This window comes from Cydia fagiglandana, chromosome 5, assembly GCF_963556715.1.
Source record: "Cydia fagiglandana chromosome 5, ilCydFagi1.1, whole genome shotgun sequence".
In the NCBI taxonomy this organism is placed as follows: domain Eukaryota; kingdom Metazoa; phylum Arthropoda; class Insecta; order Lepidoptera; family Tortricidae; genus Cydia; species Cydia fagiglandana.
Genome location: NC_085936.1, coordinates 5,884,978 through 5,909,824, shown reverse-complemented (window position 1 = coordinate 5,909,824; position 24,847 = coordinate 5,884,978). Strand labels below are relative to the sequence as shown.

The 24,847-nt window shown below is 37.1% G+C and overlaps 1 protein-coding gene across 3 annotated transcripts in view; it reads left to right on the top strand.

The window, feature by feature from the left end:
- Nucleotides 1-22,628, top strand: part of LOC134664356 (uncharacterized) — a 72,481-nt gene extending 49,853 nt beyond the window's left edge. For all 3 annotated transcript variants that reach the window (XM_063520933.1, XM_063520936.1, XM_063520935.1), the window contains exons 2-7: nucleotides 17,340-17,536; nucleotides 18,165-18,293; nucleotides 18,950-19,073; nucleotides 19,400-19,558; nucleotides 19,904-20,032; nucleotides 20,124-22,628. In XM_063520933.1, coding sequence (XP_063377003.1) covers nucleotides 17,340-17,536; nucleotides 18,165-18,293; nucleotides 18,950-19,073; nucleotides 19,400-19,558; nucleotides 19,904-20,032; nucleotides 20,124-20,355 — 970 coding nt within the window. In that variant the 3' untranslated portion in view covers nucleotides 20,356-22,628. The remainder of the gene's footprint in view (nucleotides 1-17,339; nucleotides 17,537-18,164; nucleotides 18,294-18,949; nucleotides 19,074-19,399; nucleotides 19,559-19,903; nucleotides 20,033-20,123) is intronic.
- The last annotated feature ends 2,219 nt before the right edge of the window (nucleotides 22,629-24,847 follow it).

The following is a 24,847-nucleotide window of genomic DNA, read 5'->3' as shown; positions in this document are numbered from 1 at the left end:
TAACTTACCGTTTTATTGATAATTACCGTGATTTTTAAAACTTTTTGTCTACAATTACCTATTGATGAATTTATTTGCCTCCCACAGGTTATAATTAACGCTATATTACATTATTATGCTACAATAGTTATTTGTACAACAAGAGATCAAAGTTGGTTATTTCTTCGAGTGCTTATTTTGAGTCCCGTGCAAGCGAAAGATTCTATAAAAGATTCACGAGCGTAGCGAGTGAATCTAATTTAGAATCTTGAGCGTAGTAAGGGATTCAAAAGCGCACGAGATGTAAATAACTTTGATCTCGTGTAGTACACAAAATTTTTCACCCTAAGCAGTGAGAACTTACCTAGAGGGACAGAGATAATAGAACCCAAGTATATCGAATTTGTATTAGACCCCGCATGTTAAAAATGACATTTGACTATAAAGGTCACTTGAATGACATTTTGTCTCACTCAGTGAACAAAATGCGATTTTGCTCACTCATTTTGTCTCACTCAGTGAGAGTGAGACAAAATGACTCAGTGAGCAAAATCGCATTTTGCTCACTGTTTTTAAGAAGCAAAGTACCCTTGTTCGAGCTGCTGAGGTGAAAAATATTGTTTTTTTTTACGAGACGTCAAATATTTCACAGCCGAACACGCGTATAAATAAATGGCGGCAGTCGAATTGGTACGAACGACTAAATCATTGTGGTTCGGCAATTCAGAACGCAGAGTTAAATCGACGCTTTACCACTTTTGAAATTGCCTTGAATGACAGCGAAGCTTATTTTAGCTGACGTCATGACGTCACGGACGGAGTGACGTGCCACGTGCCAGTGACGTATGGGGCGTAATGGCCGCCTCCATAACCAGTCCGGGCGTCAGCGTTACCTATTGTCATTTTACTCATTTAACAGTTCTAACAACCCTTAAACGATAAGCTAAACATGCCTAGACCATATAGTTTGTTCTAGATATTTTGTTTTCGTAGTAAAATAGGCTAGTTAGTAGAGTACTTTCATAGCACTCGAGTTGTGGAAGCGATCAGTTTGACACCTTGCGTGTCACCTTTTCTTCGAGCATATTTTAGCCATATCACAATCTGTCAATGTACGTAACGAGTCAAATAGGACCCTGGCAACACGAATCCAACTTTTGGGATACATATGTAGGTATGTCACGAGACTAACTAGGTACCTGTTTCAAAAAGTAAAAGGTAAACCTGACATTCATGTAGAAGGTTCCACCTGCGTGCTCAATTCCCGAAAGTTAAAGACATATTAGTTTAGACCAGAAAGCATCGGATGCGTACTTTTACATATACGTGTTTTAACCTAAAGAAACAACTATTGTCTTCCATTATCTCTACGACACGTAAATAATTTAAGGTTACGAAGTTAGATAAAAATACTTACTTTAGTTTAGATAAAAATATTTTAGTGACACAGTGTTTCACATATATATATTCAGTCAACGTGTGATTTAAACAAAAATATTTATACAACTATATACCTACTCCAAATAATAACTATAAAATGTTTATGGATGGAACTACCCGCGATACTAAGAGGTAACTTGAACATAATATCCTCGAAAAGTGGAAAATAGGCCAGCTAAACACCTACTTATTGTGTTCACGGAGATAGAAAAGTCTATTTTTGGACAATCAATATTTCTCACCGTTTTTACTGGAATACGAGTATGGTGACATGTTTTAGACGGACTCTACATAAAATACATAGCGCATTCTAATTTGTAGCCATGTATATTATATACAATTACGATATATTTTATTTCTATATAGACACTAACAATTATCACATACTCCGTCATATTTAGTTACAATTTAAATGTGCTAACTTGCCTAACTCAATAGGTGCTACGCTGACATTAGCATCTCTGACGAGAGCTGCGATCCCGTGCTTTCTTATTTATGGCTTGGTTGCGTCATCAATAGACAAACTATCTTATTTAAATTAACTAATCTAGATAGTAGTGTGTAGATCGGAACTATGAGAATCATATTGATTTCTTGGTAACAGTAAGTAAGTACCTAGGTTATATGTATGTATGTAGTTGGAAAAATCCTAACGATAGTAAAGTGCACTTGTTGCACCTTTCCACTCTTTTTTTGTAGATACGTATTGTGATAATACAAAATACCTATTCGGACTTCGGGGTAGGTATATTAATGGAGAAAGGGTTAAAATTGTCAGTGATGCGTGTTAGATAAGTAGATATCATTCATGTCGACCGCCATTTGAAGTCATAAATGTACTAGAGCTTCGTCTATATTATGACAAGCAATTTTATTTGAGAATAGAAAAGCGTAACATGGCTTCATAATATACCTAAGTATTACAAAGTGTTCTAAATCATTTATTTACATACAATATATATACAGTGGTACAACTAAACGAAATTAATAACTAGCTTAAATCTAAAATAGGCCCCTGAGGCATTGTACCAAGGATGCTGGCGGCATTTCCCCGCTGTATCGCAATACTGATACGTTGTGCGAGGTAGCCGCCAGCTCTTCGGTCACCAGTTACGTCAACCAGACGCTTCGTATGTATTTATTTATGACTACACACTGCCGACTGCGCTCGGGTTACAAAGCCTTTCTTCCTCAAATGCATTCTTTCCTCAGTCTCATTTTGTTTGCCAACGGCATTTTTCTTCCACCTTTCCCGCTTACGACACTTGAGCAAACACAATTAAACCTACATTATCTTTATGGATGTTCTATATTGCATCACGTAAGTACGTTTTTTGGTTATTTTCTGCGTTTACTTCACGTGATAAAGAACAGAAGCCGTCAATAAACGAGTAATTTCATTTGCTTTTTTTTCCTGCCACGTGCAACTTTATAGACAACATGAAAGACTGTAGGTAACCTGTCTCCGAACGTTTAGGAATTCATGTGCGATATTGAAATTTTAGTCTCTACCCCTAGCAATAATATATCGTTCCTTTAGCGGTGCCTTTGAATCCACGTATACTTATGCTATATACTTCAACTTTTTCGTTAGGTCCACATAAGTATCACATTTGCTTGAAAATAAAACTACTCTAAACCTCGTTTTTTTTAGCATTAGAAAAAAGGTAAACAATCTTGATGTGTCTTTTAATTGAAAAACACATTTTAAAAATAAGTTACGACAAATATGTAACAAGTATGAATCTAATACGATCATTTATATTCTTCTGCTTTCATAAGTAATAGTTTTTGATTTTTAAAAATCGTTTTTCAATTAAAAGACATGTCAAGATCGCTTACCTTCTTGCAAGTTCTTTCTAATGCTAAAAAAAACGAACTATAGTATAGTTATATATACGTAGGTAAACCGCTAAGCACGTTTTTCCTATACCGTGCATCTATTTACAAAGAAACCATTATCTTAGCGATTAGGCGTGAGAATGCGTGAAAACAAAAGAATGCCGGTTACATGTTCGATTCGAAAACATATTTCATATTTTATTACGTTTCTAGACGTGTCCGATTGATTCAATAGAGATCTAAATTTAAATTCAACGAATTCATGCTGATTTATAGCGGCTAATTCTATTATCGGTTCTATTGATAGAACTAGCTGGAATTTTAATTCCTGATAGTTCCAATAAAAACGTTTTTTTAGCAGTTAAGTGCGCAGATAAGCGATGAAACTAAACTACTTGGAAAAAACTTCACTATTTTTAACCGACTTCCATTTCATAGAAGGAGGAGGTTCTGTATTCGGTTGTGGCTATTTTTTTTATCTATATACGTTCACCGATTACTCCGACATCCGTAGTCCGATTTGAGTAATTCTTTTTTTTATTTAAGGAAAATCGCATCGTCTAACTAATGCATTAGCTAGAAAATTCAAACTAGTTTTATCAAATGAAACTAAGAATAGAACGCATTTGCTGTTCTTTTGTTTTTGAAGTGAAAACTTCTTTAGCGGCGCTGGGCACTTTTTGAGGTGGGGAAAAATGATAAAATCGAGATAGCGTAACGCGATCACGTGACCGTAACGTTTAGATGGCCACTCATTTAGATGGCATTTAAATCAATAACGAAAAACTCAATGACATTACATGAAAAAGGTTCTAATCTTGTACGGATTGAAATACGAGGATCTCACAGTTATATTCCAACTTTATATCACTCAAATATAATTCAATAAACACACATCACATCTACATCGGCTACATCTTGATGAAATCGCTAATAAAAGTGAACTCTAGCACTGGTAAATAAAACTCAAAATATCATGACCAAATATACATATTTAGATGCGAGGTCTGCAAGGTAACTTTACAATTTCTATTCGAATTTTAAACAATTAACGCTACAAATTTGAATTTCGAATTTTAAACAAGCTCACTGACCAGCAATTTCGGAACTAAAGTTTTTCAATAGAAAGGAGGATGGGTCTTCACTTCTGTTGGCACTTGAGTTTTCACTTCTGTCGGCACTCCCGGAGTGCAACCCGTTGTTTTTTTTATTGCAAGTACTTGTCTGAGTTGTCTGTAATACACAGGCATACTCGCTTTAGAAGCCCGGTTGGGTCGTTTCCGATCCGATCCAAACGCCTCCGGCGGAAATTCAAACGTCGAACCGGAATCTCGGACGACAGGCGGTGCATTTTCATTCGAATTTCTATAATTTATACTGCAAATAGACCACAAGCAGCGTCTGAATATCGTAAAAAGTTCTTGTAGTTCCTCTTGATATATTTCTGCATTCACATGATGATGGCGAATGATTAATTTATTCGACTAATGAGGACGCTTAATGAGCTTTTGAACGCGTCTAAAAGGTCTCGTCGAAAGGACTAGCTCCTTATATTTTGAAAACGTGGACTATTAGTAATTTGATTCCAACATTTGATATCATGGCCATCGTTGGAAAAACACGTCAACTCACACTAATTTTAAGCAGCGATAACTTATTTCACACAAACATTTGGAACTACCTGCCATAGTAAAAAAATTACAACTTATATAGGTACAATTAGAATAACCTATCCTGTGACATATCGCATGTCCTTGATGGTCATAAGGCCCAATTAGCCCACCCTCCTTTACCACTCACAGCATAAAACTCATTAGTTTTCGAACGTGCTCTGTCTATATTCTTTAAATTTAAAATTGGAACGAAATGAAATGTCAACGGGTGTGACGTTGCGCTGCACGTTGCGAGGAGTCTGGTCGGAGGACGTTGAACCTCGTCCCGTTTCCACGCCGCCGCTTCCGACCCCGCTACTATCATAATTACTTTAATATACGTGTTATAGTTATGAATATGTACAACACAATACAAAGAAATCACACTAGCGAAGATAAAAAGTTTCTCATGATGAGCCAATTAGCGGCCTTAGTGGGAGACAATTGAAAATGGTTCTAATAGTTATTTACGATACAAGCGCGGAAAAGAGGAAATTCGAAACGAGTGGCGATAAATTAAAACACGACCGAAGGGAGTGTTTTAAATCGACACGAGTTGCGAATTACCTATTCGCTCGTGTATCGTACAAAGTTTTACAGTAGGTACATATGGCCCTTTAAACTTTTGACATACGCATGAAAAGTGATATTTCACGCACTAGTGCGGAAAAGTAGGACCATATGTACTTACTGTAAATATTTTTATGCTCACCTAAAGTACGAGTAGACCATATTGTGTTTTTGTTTTTGTGTGAATTTCAAAATGGTGTTAAGTAGTTCTATAAGAATCAAGGCAAATCAATAACAATTACCCCCTTATTGCCATGACATTACTTACCCCGATGGCAAAGGGTAAACAACCTCCAACATTGAGCACAGTTATAATGTAGATAAGAAAGAGAAATCTAAAGTGCCTACAGAAAAATTGAATTTTATAAACTGATGTGACTTCATCTCCAGTTCCACTTCATATTATAGAGTAATATGAGTGGACCTCTAGGGGTTGCGATACATTTTTAGAACTCGCCAAAGTGTCAGCGAACATCAGCAAAGAAAACATGGCAAGTATTGTCACATGGGTTAAAATGGTGTGACACGCAGTTCTTTAGCAACAAGGGGCTCCGTAAAATAAAGTATTCAGCAAGAGGTTAACACTGGTGTATAAGAAAGCATAAAGCTAATTATGTGCTCGAAACCTGTTTTGCCTCAAGATACTCGGCAAAATAAGCGCACACTTCCTGTGTCAGTCAATTCAGCAGTCGCGGCTTGTTAGTAAACAATACGGAATCGTTGGACGACGGAAGGTTATGCTAATGCACAATTTACAACTACAACCACAACCTACGTCCAGCGTTTACAGAAGGTTAATTCGAATGTTTTCATAACAGCGCGCAAGATGGCAACCGTGTGACAAGAGATTGAAGAGATGTCACCGGCGACCTCTGACGTTGTTATTTACAAAACTTTAAGGCGTAGAAAGTTGAGGTGGACGAATAATTATGCCACGTCACAATTTCGCACCTCTTTCTTCGTGATTGGTAGAATTGGTAAACAATATAAAGTCAAAAGGTTGAAAGTTTGGAACTACAATAATAGGCAATAGTAATCAGCGTCTTTTAACTTCAGAAGATACCTATATATGTATTTATCTATACAAATATCTTTTAAATGAAAATAGTTGCATTAAACTGGTATCCAACAATGAAGAGACATTCACAGAACACAATAATGAATGATTACCCGCTTCCTGGTGACGACTGCATGTCCGTGAGAAGTTGTATTATCTAATTATGGGGCACCTAGCTCTCCGACTGTCAATACAGACATTCTTGGTCAAGGCTGCACGTGTGATAGACTGAAGTTTTAAAACTGCGTCATACGTTTATTTTACTGGCTTCTGGGTCAACTGACTCATAGTTTTACACTAATATTTTAACCTTAATTCGACGCAAAATGAGGAAAGTTCATGAGTTCAAACCTCCTTGGCGCTCATTAAGTTGGACTGATTCTGGTTCGGAAAAACAAATGCAAAAAGAGGGTCAAAGGTTAATATCTCCAGTATTTTGGGCGTGGTCAAATTAAGGGTTAAAAATTAAATGATTAGCCTAGACAGGTACCTAGTCTGTTAAGTTTTAAACTTTTTCAAGTATGTACTCATGCGTTAATATATTAAGCCCTATTTAGTTTTTTTTTACAGAGAAGGCTCTTTAACGTAGATCATATACATGAAAAATTGCATTGAGCGTTAATATCCAGTGATTACATTGTATAATAAAAAAAAATCAATAAAATTTCCTCCGTCTGTAGCAATTTACGTCAGTGAAAGCCCTCTGTTTCCGCTTTCCAATTACCTAAAAGGGTCCATTAAAGTAAGGAGGGTTACCTACTGACAGTTCATTGACGGACGATAGTAGGTGTAGGTACATATCTCTGTCAAAGTAGGTTTAATTTTTAATGGATGTGGAAATAAAACTTTGTCTCTACCGGCCTTAAAAGCAAGTCGTATAGACCTAACTATAAATAGGGGCAGGAAGAAAGGCCAATGGCATGCTACCTTAAAACTCAATCTGTAGGTTACTAAAAACTCAATATATGCCTGACAAACCAAATTTTCAGTCGAAAAAGACGACAAATTTGATGTATAAAGTCAGACCCTAGCCCACGCAGTGCAAGTGTCATTTTAAACGTCAAACTTCTATGCAATTATGACGTATACATAACACTTACACTGCGTGGGCTATCAAATCCGCTGCAGACTTTGTTTTGGTGCGACTTGTATGTGGCCACAAGGTACCTACGGATCTCCCAAAGAAATTTAGATTTTCTAGTTTCTAAATTCTGATTTGTCAAACACTATTGACCATTTATACCTTGGCTAATAACGAGTACCAACTGCAAACCATAACGACTAGTTGTTGGCGGCTGTTCTCAATATGCGCATGTGATGACTGTTGCCAGCAATCGATGATTTGTTGACATACTCTGTTCTGTTTCCACTTGCCTTTTAAATCATTGATGGTGTTTCTTTTTAATTGTAACATACGAGGGACGTCTGAAAACTTCTAAGCCTAAGATACAAAAACACAATTTTCAAAGGTAAATCACTGTTTATTTTTCGATATAATCTCCTCCCAAATCAATGCACTTTTTACATTTTTTATATAGTGCTTTTAGCCCATTAAAAAAATATTCTTTATTTTGCCCTTCAAAATGCTCCTCTACGGCCGCCTTCATCTCTTCGTCACTAGTAAATCGCTTTCCCCTCAACTCTTTCTTCAAATTATTAAATAGAAAATAGTCGCTAGGGGCTAGGTCGGGGCTGTACGGTGGGTGGTCGATTTCGTCAAAGCCAACTTCCTTCAAAGCACGCCTCGCAACATGAGCGGTGTGGACGGGTGCGTTGTCTTGCAAAAACAAAATTCCTTTCCTTAGTTTACCTCTCCTTTTTTCAACTATTGCTTGTCGTACCTGTCTTACAAGATCTGCATAATAAAGTGCATTTATTGTGGAACCCTTTTCTAAATAATCGATTAAAAGAATACCATCACAGTCCCAAAACACCGTAGCCATTAACTTAGAGGCCGACTTTTGCACTTTAAATTTCTTCGGCGGCCGTTCCCCCTTCTCAATCCACTGCATTGATTCGGACTTACACTCCGGGTCATACTGTCTGATCCATGTTTCATCGACAGTTACTATTCGGGAACAAACTTCGTCTATATTATCTTCGCACAAGTCTAAAAACGCCTGGGAAGTTTCAACACGACGTTCTTTATCGAAGGCAGTAAGCATTTTCGGCACCCAACGAGCACTAACTTTACTCATGTGCAAATGTTCGTGTAAAATTTCTCCGACTCGTTCTTTACTTATACCTAGGACCTCAGCTATTTGCCAAACCTTAATTCTTCTATCTTCCAATACCAACTTTTTGACTTTGGCTACGTTTTCTTCGGTCACTACCGATATTGGCCGCCCTGAGCGGGGGTCGTCTTCGATGGATTCCCGCCCGAGTTTAAATAAACGACTCCACTTTTTGACTGTGGCATAAGAAGGCCCAGAAGCACCGTAAATAATAGCCATTTCCTCAAAAATACACTGCGGTGATTTTTCACTTTTTGTAAGGAACTTAATTACAGCACGATGCTCAATTTTCGTAATATTCGCTGGTAATTCACACATTATGTAGTTTCTAGTTGAATATCTCGAAACAGAATAATAAAAATCTGACATATTGTTTTCTTAATAATTTATTTTTAAATGGCCTTTCTAGCGGCCAGTATCATAAACACATATACAACCTCGAAATACCTTAGACTTATAAGTTTTCAGACGTCCCTCGTAGGGAAATCAGTAGGTGTAATTTTTGGAAAACAAGTCTCACTAAACATTATAAAGCTAATAAACGTAGTTTAACATCAGCACCAAAGCAGCAGACGATATTATAGTCTACGGGAGGTTTATTTATGTTTGCGTATGCATCTCTCGATTATTATCTTAGTAGCCCTCAGAAAGTATTCAACCCAGTAAAACCGTCAGCCCCTCGGTTAATTTTAGTGTGAAATAATAAGCGGGAGCGCTTCTATTTCTATTTATATCCAGACACCGTCGGTTTATTGCTGCCGTCACTCACTTTAACGCAAATTGTGATGAGAGTATCCCATTCACCGAGCATCGTAATAAGGAAATCGTACCTCGTGTATACCTACGTTACGTATCTACTTGTAACAATTTGAGTTAAGGCGAAGCGGTGTGGGAAAAACTAGTTTATAGATGGCAATCTTTGATTGTGTTGTAGATTGCTGCCTGGTGATTGATGTATACCTTATAGAATACATTTACTTTGTACAATTATGTACACTCAACCGCAAAATTGAATGGCCACATTATGAATGAATCAGCTCGTTGTACATATGCATGTTCAAGGAGCTCAGGATTCAGAAAATGCGCCTCCATCTTCAAAGATTTGTGGCTTTACTTTTACTTTATCATATGCATCTAAGGACCAGCTACTTCCTCTAGAAACAGGCTGATGTTTTAACCGGGAACATTTTCTCTGTAACGAAACTATACTTTACATAGATAGTCTAGTTTTGACACCTATTTAAAATAATTCTCGAACGATAGTTTCTTACGCAGAACGGGTTGCGCCAAATGCGTCATAGTGTAAAACTGATTTTTTTGCCAACATTCTGTTTGGCCTTACATACGACAGGATACCGCGAGCGAAGTCACTCTATTCCCCCACACAGCGAACTATTCTCAGCGGCTAATGACGGTAAATTGCCCCCCAGTGCGACCAGAATAACCTATCAGAGGCAGGTAATCTTTGCGTGTGACACTGATGGTTTACTGGCGGCTAATCGTGGTAAAAACGGATTTATAAGCAGAAAAGATGAATGGGCACACGTGCGGGAAACGCGGAAATGAAAAAATATCACAAACATTTCTTTATTTCAATTCAAGTTTTTATTATGTTTACCTAATAATTGTATTTCGTTGTATCAATAAATATTTTTTACCATTTGATTGTATAAATCATTTTAATATCATTGCATTCTGCACGAGTCAAATATAGAGCCGAATTAAATGGGTTAACGCGTTAACACTTCCTTTGAAAGCCGAATGCATCCATCTGAATTTAACGGTTAGTGTTTATCAAAACAAAGAATGATATATAATATTTTATTTCGGTAATCCAAATAATGCATATATTTTTTACATGGTAGAGTATCAGTGGTCAGGATCATTGTCTTTGAGGATTACCATAATCTGATTTGTTTTACATTGCCACCGATACGGTTGGCTGACCAAAATATATTTGTTAAGCAGGAAACTCCGGTATTCGACGAGATAGAAACACGGCCAATTCTTCCGGAAGTGTAACAATAGAGTTCCCTCAAATTCGCGCTCAAATCGAATTTGTCTATGGCCAGCGAATCGGAAACTGTACGGTAATGGCGCCGGCGGCCCGGAAACACCGTTAACCATAAACTGCTGATCAATAGGCGATTGTGTCGTGCACTCTTTTAGCTTTACTGGGATTTAGATGACATAGAAATGGGTTGACGCTAAAACTTATTAGTTTTGGACTGGCAGCCGTAAATAGGTAAATACATACCTACACGCAAAGGTTACGTAAATGGTACAGATTGAATAAAACATGGTTTGAGCTTTTTTATTAGGGGCCTGTAAAATAGCTATTTCAACGACTACTTAGGCTAGCTAGAGCAAAGTACTATAACTTTAATTATCTTGATATATGGCTGAAAAAAAAAGAAAAATAATGGAACTATACAATAGTTTAAGATCGTTATTTCGCTCTCGTACCTAAAGCATTTAAGTGCAGCGAAATTGTCAGATCCTGTAGAATTTTAGAGAATACTAAAAGAAAGAGAATTATAAATAATAGAGGATTGGGCTTAACATATTATAAGCTACCACACCTACCTAAATAACTATCTAAACGGAAGTAACTCCAATTATTTAAATAAATCATTCCTACCTACACTCTTTGTTCTCCATAAGCGGACTGGGTCGAGTTGCTATTGTATTTTAATCATTTTTACGTCTGAGAAAGGCGACGTTTCCTGGTTAATTATACAGTTGATATTATGTGACCTCTACTCCGGTATTCTTCGCTTCAACGGAACGTCAAATGCGAAAAAATACAAAGAAATGACGCTTGAAGGAGCGACGTCAGTAGTTTTGACAACATGACAAGTTTGGGCCTCTGAGGCTGAGAACATATCGCATAATGTTTCTAGTATAAATTACCGGAAAATCATTTTTTGTAGACATTTGTCATTAATGATGACATTACCACACTTTGTGCATACAAATGGCATGCAGTGTAGTTTCGTCCGACTCTAATGCACATTTTCTGTTGCTCTTCCACTTGATTCTCATGTCTATAGGTAAATATCCTCCCGATTTTCAAAGTTCCATTTACAAACCTTCAATTTCTGGCTGTAGGTAAATAAAAACATTCGGCCCAAAGACCTAAGTATATTTTGTAGTCTTGCATACTAAAGTTACTTTGATATCAATAACGATGTTTTGATGTGGTGAAATGTAAGTAAACATTAGATGTTGTAAAGGCGCCCATTATCGCCAATTTCAGGCGTAAACAGCCGACGTGGCACTTAAAAAGCTATTAAATTCTAGTTATAACGCGAAATCAAAATTGATATGTATATGTAGAGTTCTTGTTGGCAATCTGTTGACTAAAATACTTTGAAACAATTGAATTCTGGAAAATAGGCATCAAGTAGCTGCGATGGCTATCTTCCTATCCACTCGGTCAGGCGTGGCTCACTCCGCGATTTCGTCGCTTTGCTACAGGTAGCTAAAAGTACATCCGTTCGGCCCCAATTATGGGGTTTGCCATAAGCCGCGCGTGGCGCTGTCGCCACCTAGCGGCCATATCTGTGCTGATTGTAACAGACGCGTTTTGTTAGGGAGTGAGTCTTCTGTACCTAGTACTATTATTTATTCTGTGACTCGGTACAGAGTTATGCGTGACGTTCACAGAATTTTTTTTTATTAAATATAGTTGCGGGCGTTTGTTGCTTTCTACTGGAAAACAAGGTTTTAAAAACAAGGACTAAAACATCGTTTCATCGATTTTGCAATTTAAAAATAACTGAAGTCTTGAATCCACAAATCATCATCATCATCATCATCTCAGCCATAAGACGTCCACTGAACATAGGCCTCCCTCTTGGACCTCCACACGTGCCGGATGGGGGGTGAATGCCATAATCGCCACGCTTGGCAGGCGGGTTGGCGACAAATAAACACAACAAACTACAAATAAATTTATAAATTTATGATTAGGTACATTTCAGTTTCGTAAAATTGGGTTCAGAATGTTAGTACTACTGTGACTGGGCACACAAGCAATTTGGTACTTATAGGTATATCTAATACAATAAAAGTAATTTCTCTTATATCCAGTATCCATCAATCACTAAAAACAACTTACCTACCTAGGTATAATTACGAATATTTCCTTCTATTTATGAAACTGATGTTATAACTGTTATAATATAAGTGGTTTATAGGTACCTATATGTCAATCATTTTCCAGCAAGTGGATTGGTTTGATATTAAAACGAAAGCTATGTTTAAACCCTTACCTATCTTTTTATCGACATGGAATTCATTGATTATTCAAATGCTTGTTTCCAATATTATTCCTTCCTCCTGGTAGGTACCTTAATAAAAAATAAGTACCTACGTAACATCTGTGAATATCGTGAAATATGAACAGGCTTTCGAACGTAATTAAATAAGATTGAAGTGACGCTAAAAACATGCATACACTGTTTATAAATACAAGTACCTAATTGTATAATTTTGAAGACCACATCACAGAATGAAACCCATGTAAGGCTTTTACTTGTTGACAAATAACGCATAAAATAAGATGTACTTACGAGTAAGTACCTATCAGACTTTCTTTGCATTAAAAACAGTGGATGATATTATTATTTAAAAAAGAAGCGCTGATGGCCTAGCGGTAAGAGCGTGCGACTTGCAATCTGGAGGTCGCGGGTTCAAACCCTGGCTCGTACCAATGAGTTTTTCGGATCTTATGTACGAAATATCATTTGATATTTACCAGTCGCTTTTCGGTGAAGGAAAACATCGCGAGGAAACCGGACTAATCCCAATCAATTTATTTTATTTAATCGTATGGCTTATACAAAAATAGGCAGTTATATAAATGTCACAGAATAAAAATTACATTACAATTAAAAATTGGATTAAATGTCAATATTCAGTGCGTTTAGCCACGCAATTGCGTCGGGTGTTAGGCGCAGCAGGTCTTCTGGTGGTCCCGAGTATGAGTGCAGAGGGCATCGCTGAATTATATGCTCCATAGTCTGAACTTCTTCGCCACTCAATAAGACCTAGTCCCAATCAATAAGACCTAGTTTACCCTCTGGGTTGGAAGGTCAGATGGCAGTCGCTTTCGTAAAAACTAGTGCCTACGTCAAATCATGGGGTTAGTTGTCAAGCGGACCCCAGGCTCCCATGAGCCGTGGTAAAATGCCGGGATAACGCGAGGAAGAAGAAGAGGATGATATTATTTCTGCCTAGATATAGGTACCTACATTTTTCAACGACACCTACTCAAACACTCAAAATGAAAACAGTGACCACTGTATGGAAATTTCAAACGCTAAAGTGCGCCATTGTATTAATTTACAGCATTACAGCATAGACAATAAATCACCTTTTGTTTAACTGTCGACCTTTTATCACGACCAGGAGCTTTCCGTTATTCTCTGTTTTACGTGGGTTTTTTACGTCTTCATCACATCTGTTACATGTAGACGCACCATTTGCCGCACTATAAAACACAGTAAACATTACGGTTTTGTGGTATTGGTATTGCGATGCATAGCTCCTAAAAATAACCTCACGTTTCAGAACTAATAAAGAAGACTGGACCGGGAGAAGTGAGAAAATCTTTATAACAGCCGGATTATTTTATTAACCTATTGAATTAATAGTAAAGTGGTCGTGACTGTCAGAGCTGAGGATTTTACGTGCTGCCCACACAATCAATATTATTGTATTGTACTTATAAGAATCTTGAATAATATACCGAACCAACGGCTGAGGGAAGCAACTGGCGAGCCCCACGCGGGCAGATTTCTCGCGCAGAGAATTGCAATCGCAATCCAGCGCGGGAACGCTGCCTGCGTGTACCCGACCATCCGACCAAGGGCACAAAATTTTAATATAATTAGCTTATAGTTATTTTAACTGTAGTTAGTTTTATTACATTGAGTCTTATGTTATGTCGAATGTGATACACTATTGGTGATATTCCTCCAAACCAATATATATGAATTAATAGAGAAGGGGGATGCTAAAGTGCTCTATTTAGTGCTAAGTGCTCGTAAGTTTCTAGTCGTATTACGAAAAGGGCAATGTACCTACCTAATTTTACTTAGGTATAGGGCTTGGCTTTCTATAGCGAGACGGGCGGCGACACATGAGTGAATTTGCGTCTGAAGCGAGCATCAAGCAACTAAGTAATAAATTGATGCGTCAATAACACACTCAAGATTCAAGAATACACCCACTGAGCTGAGTGATGCTTTTGCTTTGTACTTATGGTAGGTATCACCACGTATCACTTTGAGCATGCGTACCCGTGTACCGTGTACCTATTTCCTAATAGGTGTTCCTACATCGAAAGTTTAAAAACTCGTTAATGAATAATTAGACACTAGCAAAAATAAACTAGACTTAGTCCCCCGTACGACATACTCAAGGCTGAGCCAAAATTACAAGACATTTGCTCGGAGCCAACAGTTATGTAATGTCACTTAGTTGACAATGTATTGCAACAAGAGAGATAAATAGACTTAATACTGTTAGACTGTTACTACAGTGTACCTATGTGGATGAGACTTACCCAGAACCAAGATAAATGGCGTACTCATGAAGAGAAGCGGTGTAATGGCTCCTCTACACGATGGTCAGCGCCGGCCACTCCAAGGGACGCATTTATGCGTTAGAGGGAGCAAGTGATATTGCTAACTCATTCTACCGCATGGCTGCGTCCCTTGGAGTGGCCGGCAATGGCCTATCGTGTAGAGAGCCATAAGCTGTACTAATTTCCATTTGTCCCCGCCCCTCGACCGCCACCATACGTGAGACTGGGATAATTGGGCGTGATTTATATGAAAAGTGATAACACCTATTCCCATCTGTGCCCGGCGGAGACAAATGAGAATACACCAGAGAGGCTTGTATTCAGCGGTAGGCGTCAGGGGGCTAAAACGATCGATTGATTGGGTACTGTTACTAGGTGCTTTATATACGTGGGCCGTACTGAAAGTTCCTGGATTCAGATATATTCTCATATTAACGACTTATTTTTTCTAAGTGATAAAGATAAAAGATTTTTATTCGCGTCGATCACAAAACATGTACGAACAACAACAGCAAGAAAAGAAGAGAACAAATAAATGTGCATCACGAAATGGACCCAACTCAGCATAATGCTAGCTATATATAGCCAGCGCTGGTCTTCCGTAGGGCCCCGCCGGGCAATTATTAAGTGACCAGTCCAGGAATTTTCAGTGCCCTAAGTATTTACAACTACATATTAAGCAGTTTATAATAATTATCCCAGTGAATATCGTGCCTAATGCATAAAAAATATGCGAATATTCGCTAACTATCCATTGTAAAATAATCCGTCATTCAAAAAGGTAATTCCTAAATAAATAAGATAAGCAAAAAAATTAATAGAGGAATGTAAGAAAAGTTGAAAAGGACAGGGTTATCTATTCTTCACTCAAACTTCTTTCATTAGAGTTCAAATACCCCAAGTTAAATATGTAGGTACTAAAATTACTTTGTGCGAAACTGTGTATTCATATTAAATAGGTACCTACTAAATAGTAGTAGGTAAGCACCTAATGCATACTTTATTGTTCATCGATCTTGAATTATGAGATTCGCCCACGTCTTAACAAAATAATCTTATTTAGACACTCTAGAGTTCGTTGCCTTAGAAAACTTCTAAGTTGTTATAAAAGTATGTGATGAATTTGTATCGTCTGCTATTTTTGTTAGAGATAAATTGAGTATCTTTTTCAAATTATTGCTAATGGCTATTCGTTAAATTACTTTTGTTTATAAATCTTGTTTCACCGCCAATGTGTGTGAAATACATATTGTGATATTGTCATGGCTCCTCTACACGATGGGCCAACGCTGGCCACTCCAAGGGACGCAGCCATGCGGTAGAATGAGATGACAATATCACTTGCTCCCTCTAACGCATAAATGCATCCCTTGGAGTGGCCGGCGTTGGCCCATCGTGTAGAGGAGCCATTACGCGTAGCAGCTGCATATGTCAAGCCAACGTGGCCGGACAGTATTTCAAATTTAATTTAAAATTACTTAACCGTTTCGCCACTATTCATCACACAAAGATGTCAAACACACTCCAACATAATATATATTCTTTTTTAAATGTATAACGGAATGTAACATTATACCTAGCTTATACTAGTTGTTTGGTGTTTTAAATTATGCTTAAAATAAATTGTAATATAAAATAAAAAAAATTCTCACTCAGATCACCAAATAAGTTTAAAATTTGTGTTGGTTTTCAGACTTGGACTTCTGCACCGACTGGTGCAGAGTTAGCTTGGTCTGACTCTAATACCTCTAACTTTATCCTACTACATACCTACTTCTAGATGTAGTTGCGTCTATAATAATATACAATTATACATACTTATATACTTACATAATAGTTAATATACGTATGTAGTCTATTTACTGCTCTTAATTTCCAGACTATGTGTACTACATTTTAACTATACGTACCTACTATTATAATATTATATTGTCGACCAATTAGCTAAACTCCTACTTTCTTTGCTTCAGGACAACGTCACCTCCAGGCGAGCCCCTAGTCCGAGCCCCTGTGGGCAAGCCAAGATGTCCGCCCGCCATCTCGAGACTGCGCGTCGAGAAAGTTGAGGGCGGCCTGGCGGTGGCAGGCGTCGTGGTCGCCGCCAACTGCCAAATCGTCCTACCCATATTCGGCTTCCTCTTCATGCTGGTGGGATGCGTGCTTACTGGTTAGTCTACATTTCTACAATGTCGATTTTGAAGGTGTATAGAATTTCCACATTTTCTCTACAGTATACATTAAATATGGCAAACAAAGTGAGTCAGTGGAAAAAGGCGCGTTTCTACTGACGGAAATGCCAATAGTACCAGTATATTTACCAACAAAAAAAAAACAAAAATCCTTGGCGACCTTTACGTGGGGTTGAACCTTTTGAATTTGTTTATTTCCCGCGCTCATGAATATAATTTGATAAAATTCATGATTGGAATAACTTTCCAACAGGAAACTAGCCTATTCAATTCGACCAATTGACCGGAAGTAGAAAATTGTGTTTTAAGAATAGCGCACAAATTATCTATGACTGGGTGACCAGTGTATTATTCAAATTACCATTCCTTTTTCTACCCATTTTTAAGTTTGAAATGTTATTGAAGTTGACACTAAAATATAGATGGCGTCAGTAACAATTATGTATCGCAAGGTGAAACGTCGTTTTCAAAAAAGCTTCGTAAAAGCAAAAAGTTAATGAGTGGAGGTTATTATATTCTCAGAAATAAAAGACTACGTAATGACGAATGACTTTTCCATAATGATGGCTTTTGTATAACGCTACAATTAAAATTATTTTTTTACAGCTACGTCGTATCGTGTCCGTGGGGAGAATGAAGAGCAGGATCATTATCAAGAGCGGATTGCATTTACGGGAAACTCTCGGGTGCTCGGCCCCGTTTGCATAGTCGCCGGTGCACTTATGACAATTGCTGGTTAGTAATAAATGTAATAATCAATTTTTCTTCTAAAATATTACGCAAACAGACTACAACACCCTTGAATATCAAATGATATAACAAATTAAATTACGTACGTTCTAAAGACAAATATTATTCTGTAGACGCCTCAATTTATGAAATGAACATCCTTAAAATAGCCGCGTGGTCTATGTATGACATAGGTACATTGGTGGTCGGCTTCTTTATGTAAGAGGTATTTTAATGATTGATGTATATCGGTTTAATACTGAGATGTAAACTATTATCTTTTTAATTAAATTTAACATTAAAATGTGTGTGTGTGTGTGTGTGTGTGTACATGATATAAACAAATTTACTTAACAGCGGTACGTTCAGAATGATTTGATGTCTATGGTGACTACTGGTTTCTGTTGACGTAAATTAATGACTAGACTACTAAGTAAAAACATCACCGTAGATACCAACGCATACGCATATCACGCCGTGTATACTCTTTAGCTTGTATACTAAATACTCAAACAATATCCGACCTAAGACTAAACTGCCCAAGTCTAGCATCGAGCCCATTTAGATTTGGACCGTATGTTGTACTTCGAAAGGTCTAAAATTAAACATTACGTGTTTTATCAAATGTGGTTTGAGTATAACAATATAATTGATTGTTGCAGGTATCGTGTTATGCATACTGATGCGTGCCGCACAGCGACGTCAAAGGAGACTGGCATTCCACTGCCCCATTCACGGCGACTTCTATCCCTTGAGCCCACAAAATAGCAGAAAATATTCCCGTAAGTTACTGTCATGAACTGCTTGTCCATTAACTGGAACCGGTCCCGAACCACAGTCCCGAACATAGCCTGTTCGAGACTGTGGTGTCTATGGACCATTAGTAATTTTACAGTTGACATGTATCAAATATTTTTTATTAATACCTAGACTTATAAAAAAGATAAGGATGATTAAAACATTCGCAAAAACGCCAACGCCGCGCCGCTTCTAAGGCTTCAGCAGCTTCGAGTTGGAAAAGTGCTTTGATGTATTCGATACAATTTAATGATTTATTATTTATAATAGATTATCAATCAGTAATGCTTAGTTGTTTATAATTTTACAGGGAGTCCTAGCGGTATATTGCGTGGTATACGCAGTTGGCTCGGGCTGGTGGAGGACGGTGAATCCCCACGCTGTCCGCGCTCCGTGGAGCCTGCATCGCCCGCCCGCGCTGACGCACCCTGCCCGCCGCCTTTACCTTTCCTTGTGCCATCTGACTCCGTCGTGTAAGTGTCTTTACTGACTTACTCAGAATATGTGTTGGGGGCTGTCCATAAATTACGTCATCGAGTTTTGGCGATTTTGGACTATCCGATGTCAAGACCACCACCCCTAATTTAAAATGACGTAATTTATGAATAGCAGCGGATTTGATACCCCACGCAGTGAAAGTGTTATTTTTAAACGTCAAACTTCTATGAAATTATGACGTATAAATGACACGTACACTGCGTGGGCTATCAAATCCGCTGCAGACTTTTTTTGGTCCGACTCTATGTTACCTCTTTAACATCACTGACATTTCAAATTATAAGTAATGCTATAGCATAATAATGCCTTGTTTGTTCCAGTGGTATGGCGTCAGTTTTAGGAGCTCCGCTAAGCCCTGAAGCAACATTTGGATCTATCAAGTCTCTCGCCATATCCAGAGAAGTGGCAAGCTTCCCTCTTTCACGGTCTCCAACTCCACCCCCTATGAGGTTGGTATTACACACATTATAATCTGGTCAGTCATTTTAAATGTTTAATATGCTTAATTTCAAGGCAATACAACGTGGTCTGTTTTTCCAGTTGTCCACCGTTCAAAGAAGAGCCCATGATCCAGAACAACATCCCGAATGCTGTGACTCGCTCGGACTTAGACTGTGGGTCGCCGACGTGTAACTACAGAGTTGTCGAGTGTAAGCTGACGACGACCGACGAGATATGCCGCGCCCCCGTGCATGCCAGCGTCCACAAGGCCTCAGATCGCACCAGACCAGCCACAGTATCCATCACGATACCTAACGAAGGAAAGGGCTAACCGATCTCAAAGGACTGAAATCATTAGATAATTATATAATTATTATGTTTGATGAGGAAAGTGTGAACTAATTTTGATAATTAGGATGATTGGGCGAGGTCATATTGAACCCGTCTAATCGAGGCATGTTGTAGAGTTGTAGACGGAACCGAGTACGATGTAATTTTTTCCATTAAGCCATTACCTTTGCATATTGATTTTAATGTTAGCTCAAATAATCACGTCTGTCTTCCGTTAGTAGCACCATCTGACGAATTGTCACACTTACTGAAAATAAAATTCACTCTATCACTACTTATATACGTGTTAATAACTAAGTACTAAAGTAAACCCACTTCTGATTATATTGTGTAATATTTTTTGAACCTACCTAAATATAAGTTATAGCCATACGTCGGACTCCAGCGGGCATTTTCGTGGCATGTCAGAATGATAGGTAAGGTTCGCAAATCAATCAATTCACTTTCGAGTACTTGTACTTAGTATTTGGTACCTTGTATTTATAATGTGAAATTCCAAATAGGTATCATAGCAACTAACTGCGTTTTTTATAAACGTACTTGGACTACACAAGTCAAAATGGTGAAAAAGTTCGTTTGGCTTTATCCGTCACTCAGACAATTGCAGCTGTGAGAAAGGAACAAAACAAATGAGTTAACTGGGCATGTCAAGTTCTATGAACACGGCTGTGTTACAAATACTAGGTACATTATAATACTCGTAAGTTAAGATTTTTTTGTAAACCTTACCTTGCCCTCAAACTGCCCCCTATAGTCCGACGTATGGTTATAGCACAGACGCAAAGTATGTAATTATTGTTAACCTATGCTCAGAATGATTACTCAATCAGTTTAACAAATGTCTCAATTGTTATCGTACTTTATTTGCTCTATGTATAGCAATATGTTCCGCCAAATATCGTATGTAAGAAATGGATGTGAATAAGAGATCGAGATCAATTCAGGAATGTGAATAAATGTTATAACAAATTAAAGTTATTTGAAATTAGTTTATGTCATAAAATTGCTACCTATTTTAATTTAATTGACAAATTATTCCTAATTCAAAATTGTTTATAACGTCATAATACTCATAATATGTATGTGAGTATTATGTACGGTGTGTATTGTATTGTGTGAAATGCTCATATGTATATGTATATGTGTCTTAGTCGTAAAAATAGTATGCTTGTTTTCCACCTTAGATTTGTATTCGATGAAATTATTCTCATAACATGAGTGCAGAAAAGAAGCAGAACAAGAATGGTGTTAAAGCAGCCTACTGATCCTGATAATGATTTTGTTAACATGAAAATGCCCAACAAAAGCGGGTACTTGAAATAGTTTTTAATACCTACCTTAGCTATCAATATATTATCGTATTGCAGAAATAACAAAAAAACATGCAAATTTTTAGTAATTCCTATAACGTATTTTCTTTCTTATAGGAATGGTTTTGCTATTTGCTATATGTTACTTATCTCATAAACCAAAAAAACTTAAATGCATCATTAAATTCATTAATCATTAATTTTCGACTAAGGTACTGACAGTATAGTTCGCTCAGTGTCATTTGTAACGTGTAGAAGTTTTTTCTTTGATTTCTTTGTACGTATCTTGGTAACTATTTAAGAAATTAAGTTAAGATAAGTAGGTACATTCATACTTCATACAAAACACATATTACCCCTAGTCGTAGTTCCGAAATGTGATATTTTTTCGTCTATAATGTTTTCATACAACACGTCAGTTTTAGGGTATTTCGCCAGTAACTGGCCACCTGTTACTGGCGTATTAGCCTAAATTTATTTTATAAATCAAGAAAATTAACAACCTACTTATGTATAACATACATTCTTCAGTTATCATTATTTTGGTGAAATTGCCAAAAGAAGTTGCCAAAATTCACAATACATTGCGTTGTTTTTTAACCGATCACCATCAAATGTTTGGTAATGATAATTTATGCAATATGTTCATAAAAATGTTTTAGCATCACACTCAACCATGCTCACAAAAGACATATTAAGTAGGATGCAAAAAGTGTAGTCCAGGTGTATAGTTAGGTATTACTCGTAGACTCTAACAAGTAACATGATTTTTGTGATGAAGGCATTTATTGGCCAAGTTGTTCGAAATCGTAAGGAATGTAATTTTTATAATCCTTAGGTAAGTGCCACGCCTAAGTAACCTATTATTATTGTATACTTAATTAAGCTATTTAATTTTGTTATAATCGTAAGGACAACGTGAAAATACAATTTTGAAGTTAAACTATTCCTTTTTATTTGTTGTAATCTTCTACTACCAGCGACAACCGTCTATATATCTGTAAATTTAGGTATTTAAATAAAAGTAAACAAAATCTACCGTCAAATGTCTCATCACGCCAGTTGAGGGTAGATGAAAACATTACATGATCAAATAATATAGGTTAAAGTCAGGGCGTTCAGTGACTGATCCAGGCGGTATTGTAGTTGGTTGGTTAAACAATAAATGTTATAACTACCCGATAATGTACAAATTATTTGTTTACTTTTATTTAAATTTCTAAAGATACAGAGCATAGTTCTATAGTTCGTTTTTTTTAGCATTAGAAAGAACTTGCAAGAAGGTAAGCGATTTTGGCATGTCTTTTAATTTAAAAACGCTTTTTAAAAATCAAAGACTATTACTTCTGAAAGCAGGAGAATATAAATGATCGTATTAGATTCATAATTGTTACGTATTTGCCGTAACTTATTTTTAAAATGTGTTTTTCAATTAAAAGACACATCAAGATTGTTTACCTAATTTCTAATGCTAAAAAAAACGAAGTATAGGTTATGGGCCATACAATAAAGAGGTCTACAGTCTACAGAACTCAATTTTACACAACTAGCAATCAGCTACACAGCTATAAGTAAGTAGTTACATAGAGTAATATAAATAAAGAAAGAGTGGTAACTCCATACATCAGTTTTCCTACCAAAACGCGCGTTCTTTCGTAGTCGACATCTAGCGCCATGTAGCGGAACTATCAGTACCCCTACTCGATACCAGATGTCATCTGACGAAAAATGTACTATTAAAACAATTTACAACTAGTATTATAAGCAGAAGGGGTTGAAAAAGACTGCCAGTTAATCCGGTTATAATATTAGCGGAAAATTGTTGAGCATTAGAGTTTTCGTTCGCCGAGACATCTATTGTCAACTAACAGTACTGATAAATTCCGCTAGATGTCGACTACGAAATAACGCGCGTTTTGGTAAGAAAACTGATGTATGGAGTTACCACTCTTTCTTTACTTATTATGCTCAATGGTAGAAAAAAATCTAGTTAGAATGGAACTTAACTCAAGTCAACCGGTATCACACCGGAACTATTAATTGTTGTTCTATTCTTAGAATATTTTATTATGTAATAGGCCCCAGGTTATCGGAAAAGACATGTGAACACTGATGAATGCGGCGATGAATTAACAGAAAAGCATTCAATGCGCTAATATCAAGTTAATAATAAAATAGTTTATAGAAGAAGGCGCTGTAATTACTTACCTATATTAGTCTCTGCTTCGAGGGTGATAGGATGACGGCGATGGCGCATGGAAACATTAACCCAAATCGTAGAAAATTATGATTATTCTATGCTATAAGTATCTTCTTAAAAGTCCTTTACAGATCGCATTAATAATACTCTTGCACGAAAATAAATATATACATGCAAACATGAACGCTGAAAACAATATACTCTTTTTTTTGGGCAGTTGTGTAAAAAAAGACCTCGTCAGTAGAAAAACTAGGCAAATTAGGGAATATTACGCGAAATTCTGCGTCAGAGAACGCCACCACCACAATCCAACTTAATCTGGGGGTCTACCGCGAAACAAGAAAATCCAAATTTCATTATTTAACGTCTCTATCACTCTTGCATATTCGAGCAATAAAGAGGCAGATAGCTAAATTTCGATTTTCTCGATTCTCTCGTTTTAGAAAGAAGAAGTAAGAAAGGAAATACATTTATTTACGTCAACCAAACCAGTTAAATTACAAACTATGGAGTGTAGAGTGTAGAAGTACCTCTACCTTCCATATTACAAACTACGGTTTACCAGAGGCGCTAGTGCTGCACTCTGGCGGCAGAACATTGCAGTAATACCCTCTATTGACTTCCCATATAAATTTGAATATTGCGCCTTTTTTAACTGAGAAGTTGTGTGCATCTCAAAACAAATTTCTTTAGGTAGTGACATCTATATTTAAGATGCTGAACTAAGCAGGGGTTACCAACTGGCTAAACCTTTTCATATAAATCATACCATATCATTGATAGAATTATCATACACAAAAAAAAGATGTAGTGGAACAGAAACCAATCTACGATACGCAAATACTTAATTACCAAATTTGATAGTAATTGGCAAGATAAGAGCGTGATAGAAGGATACCTACCTTTTTTATAGATATTTTTTCGCACTGGCAGTCTCTGTTCTCCCACTTTCCTTTGTTAAT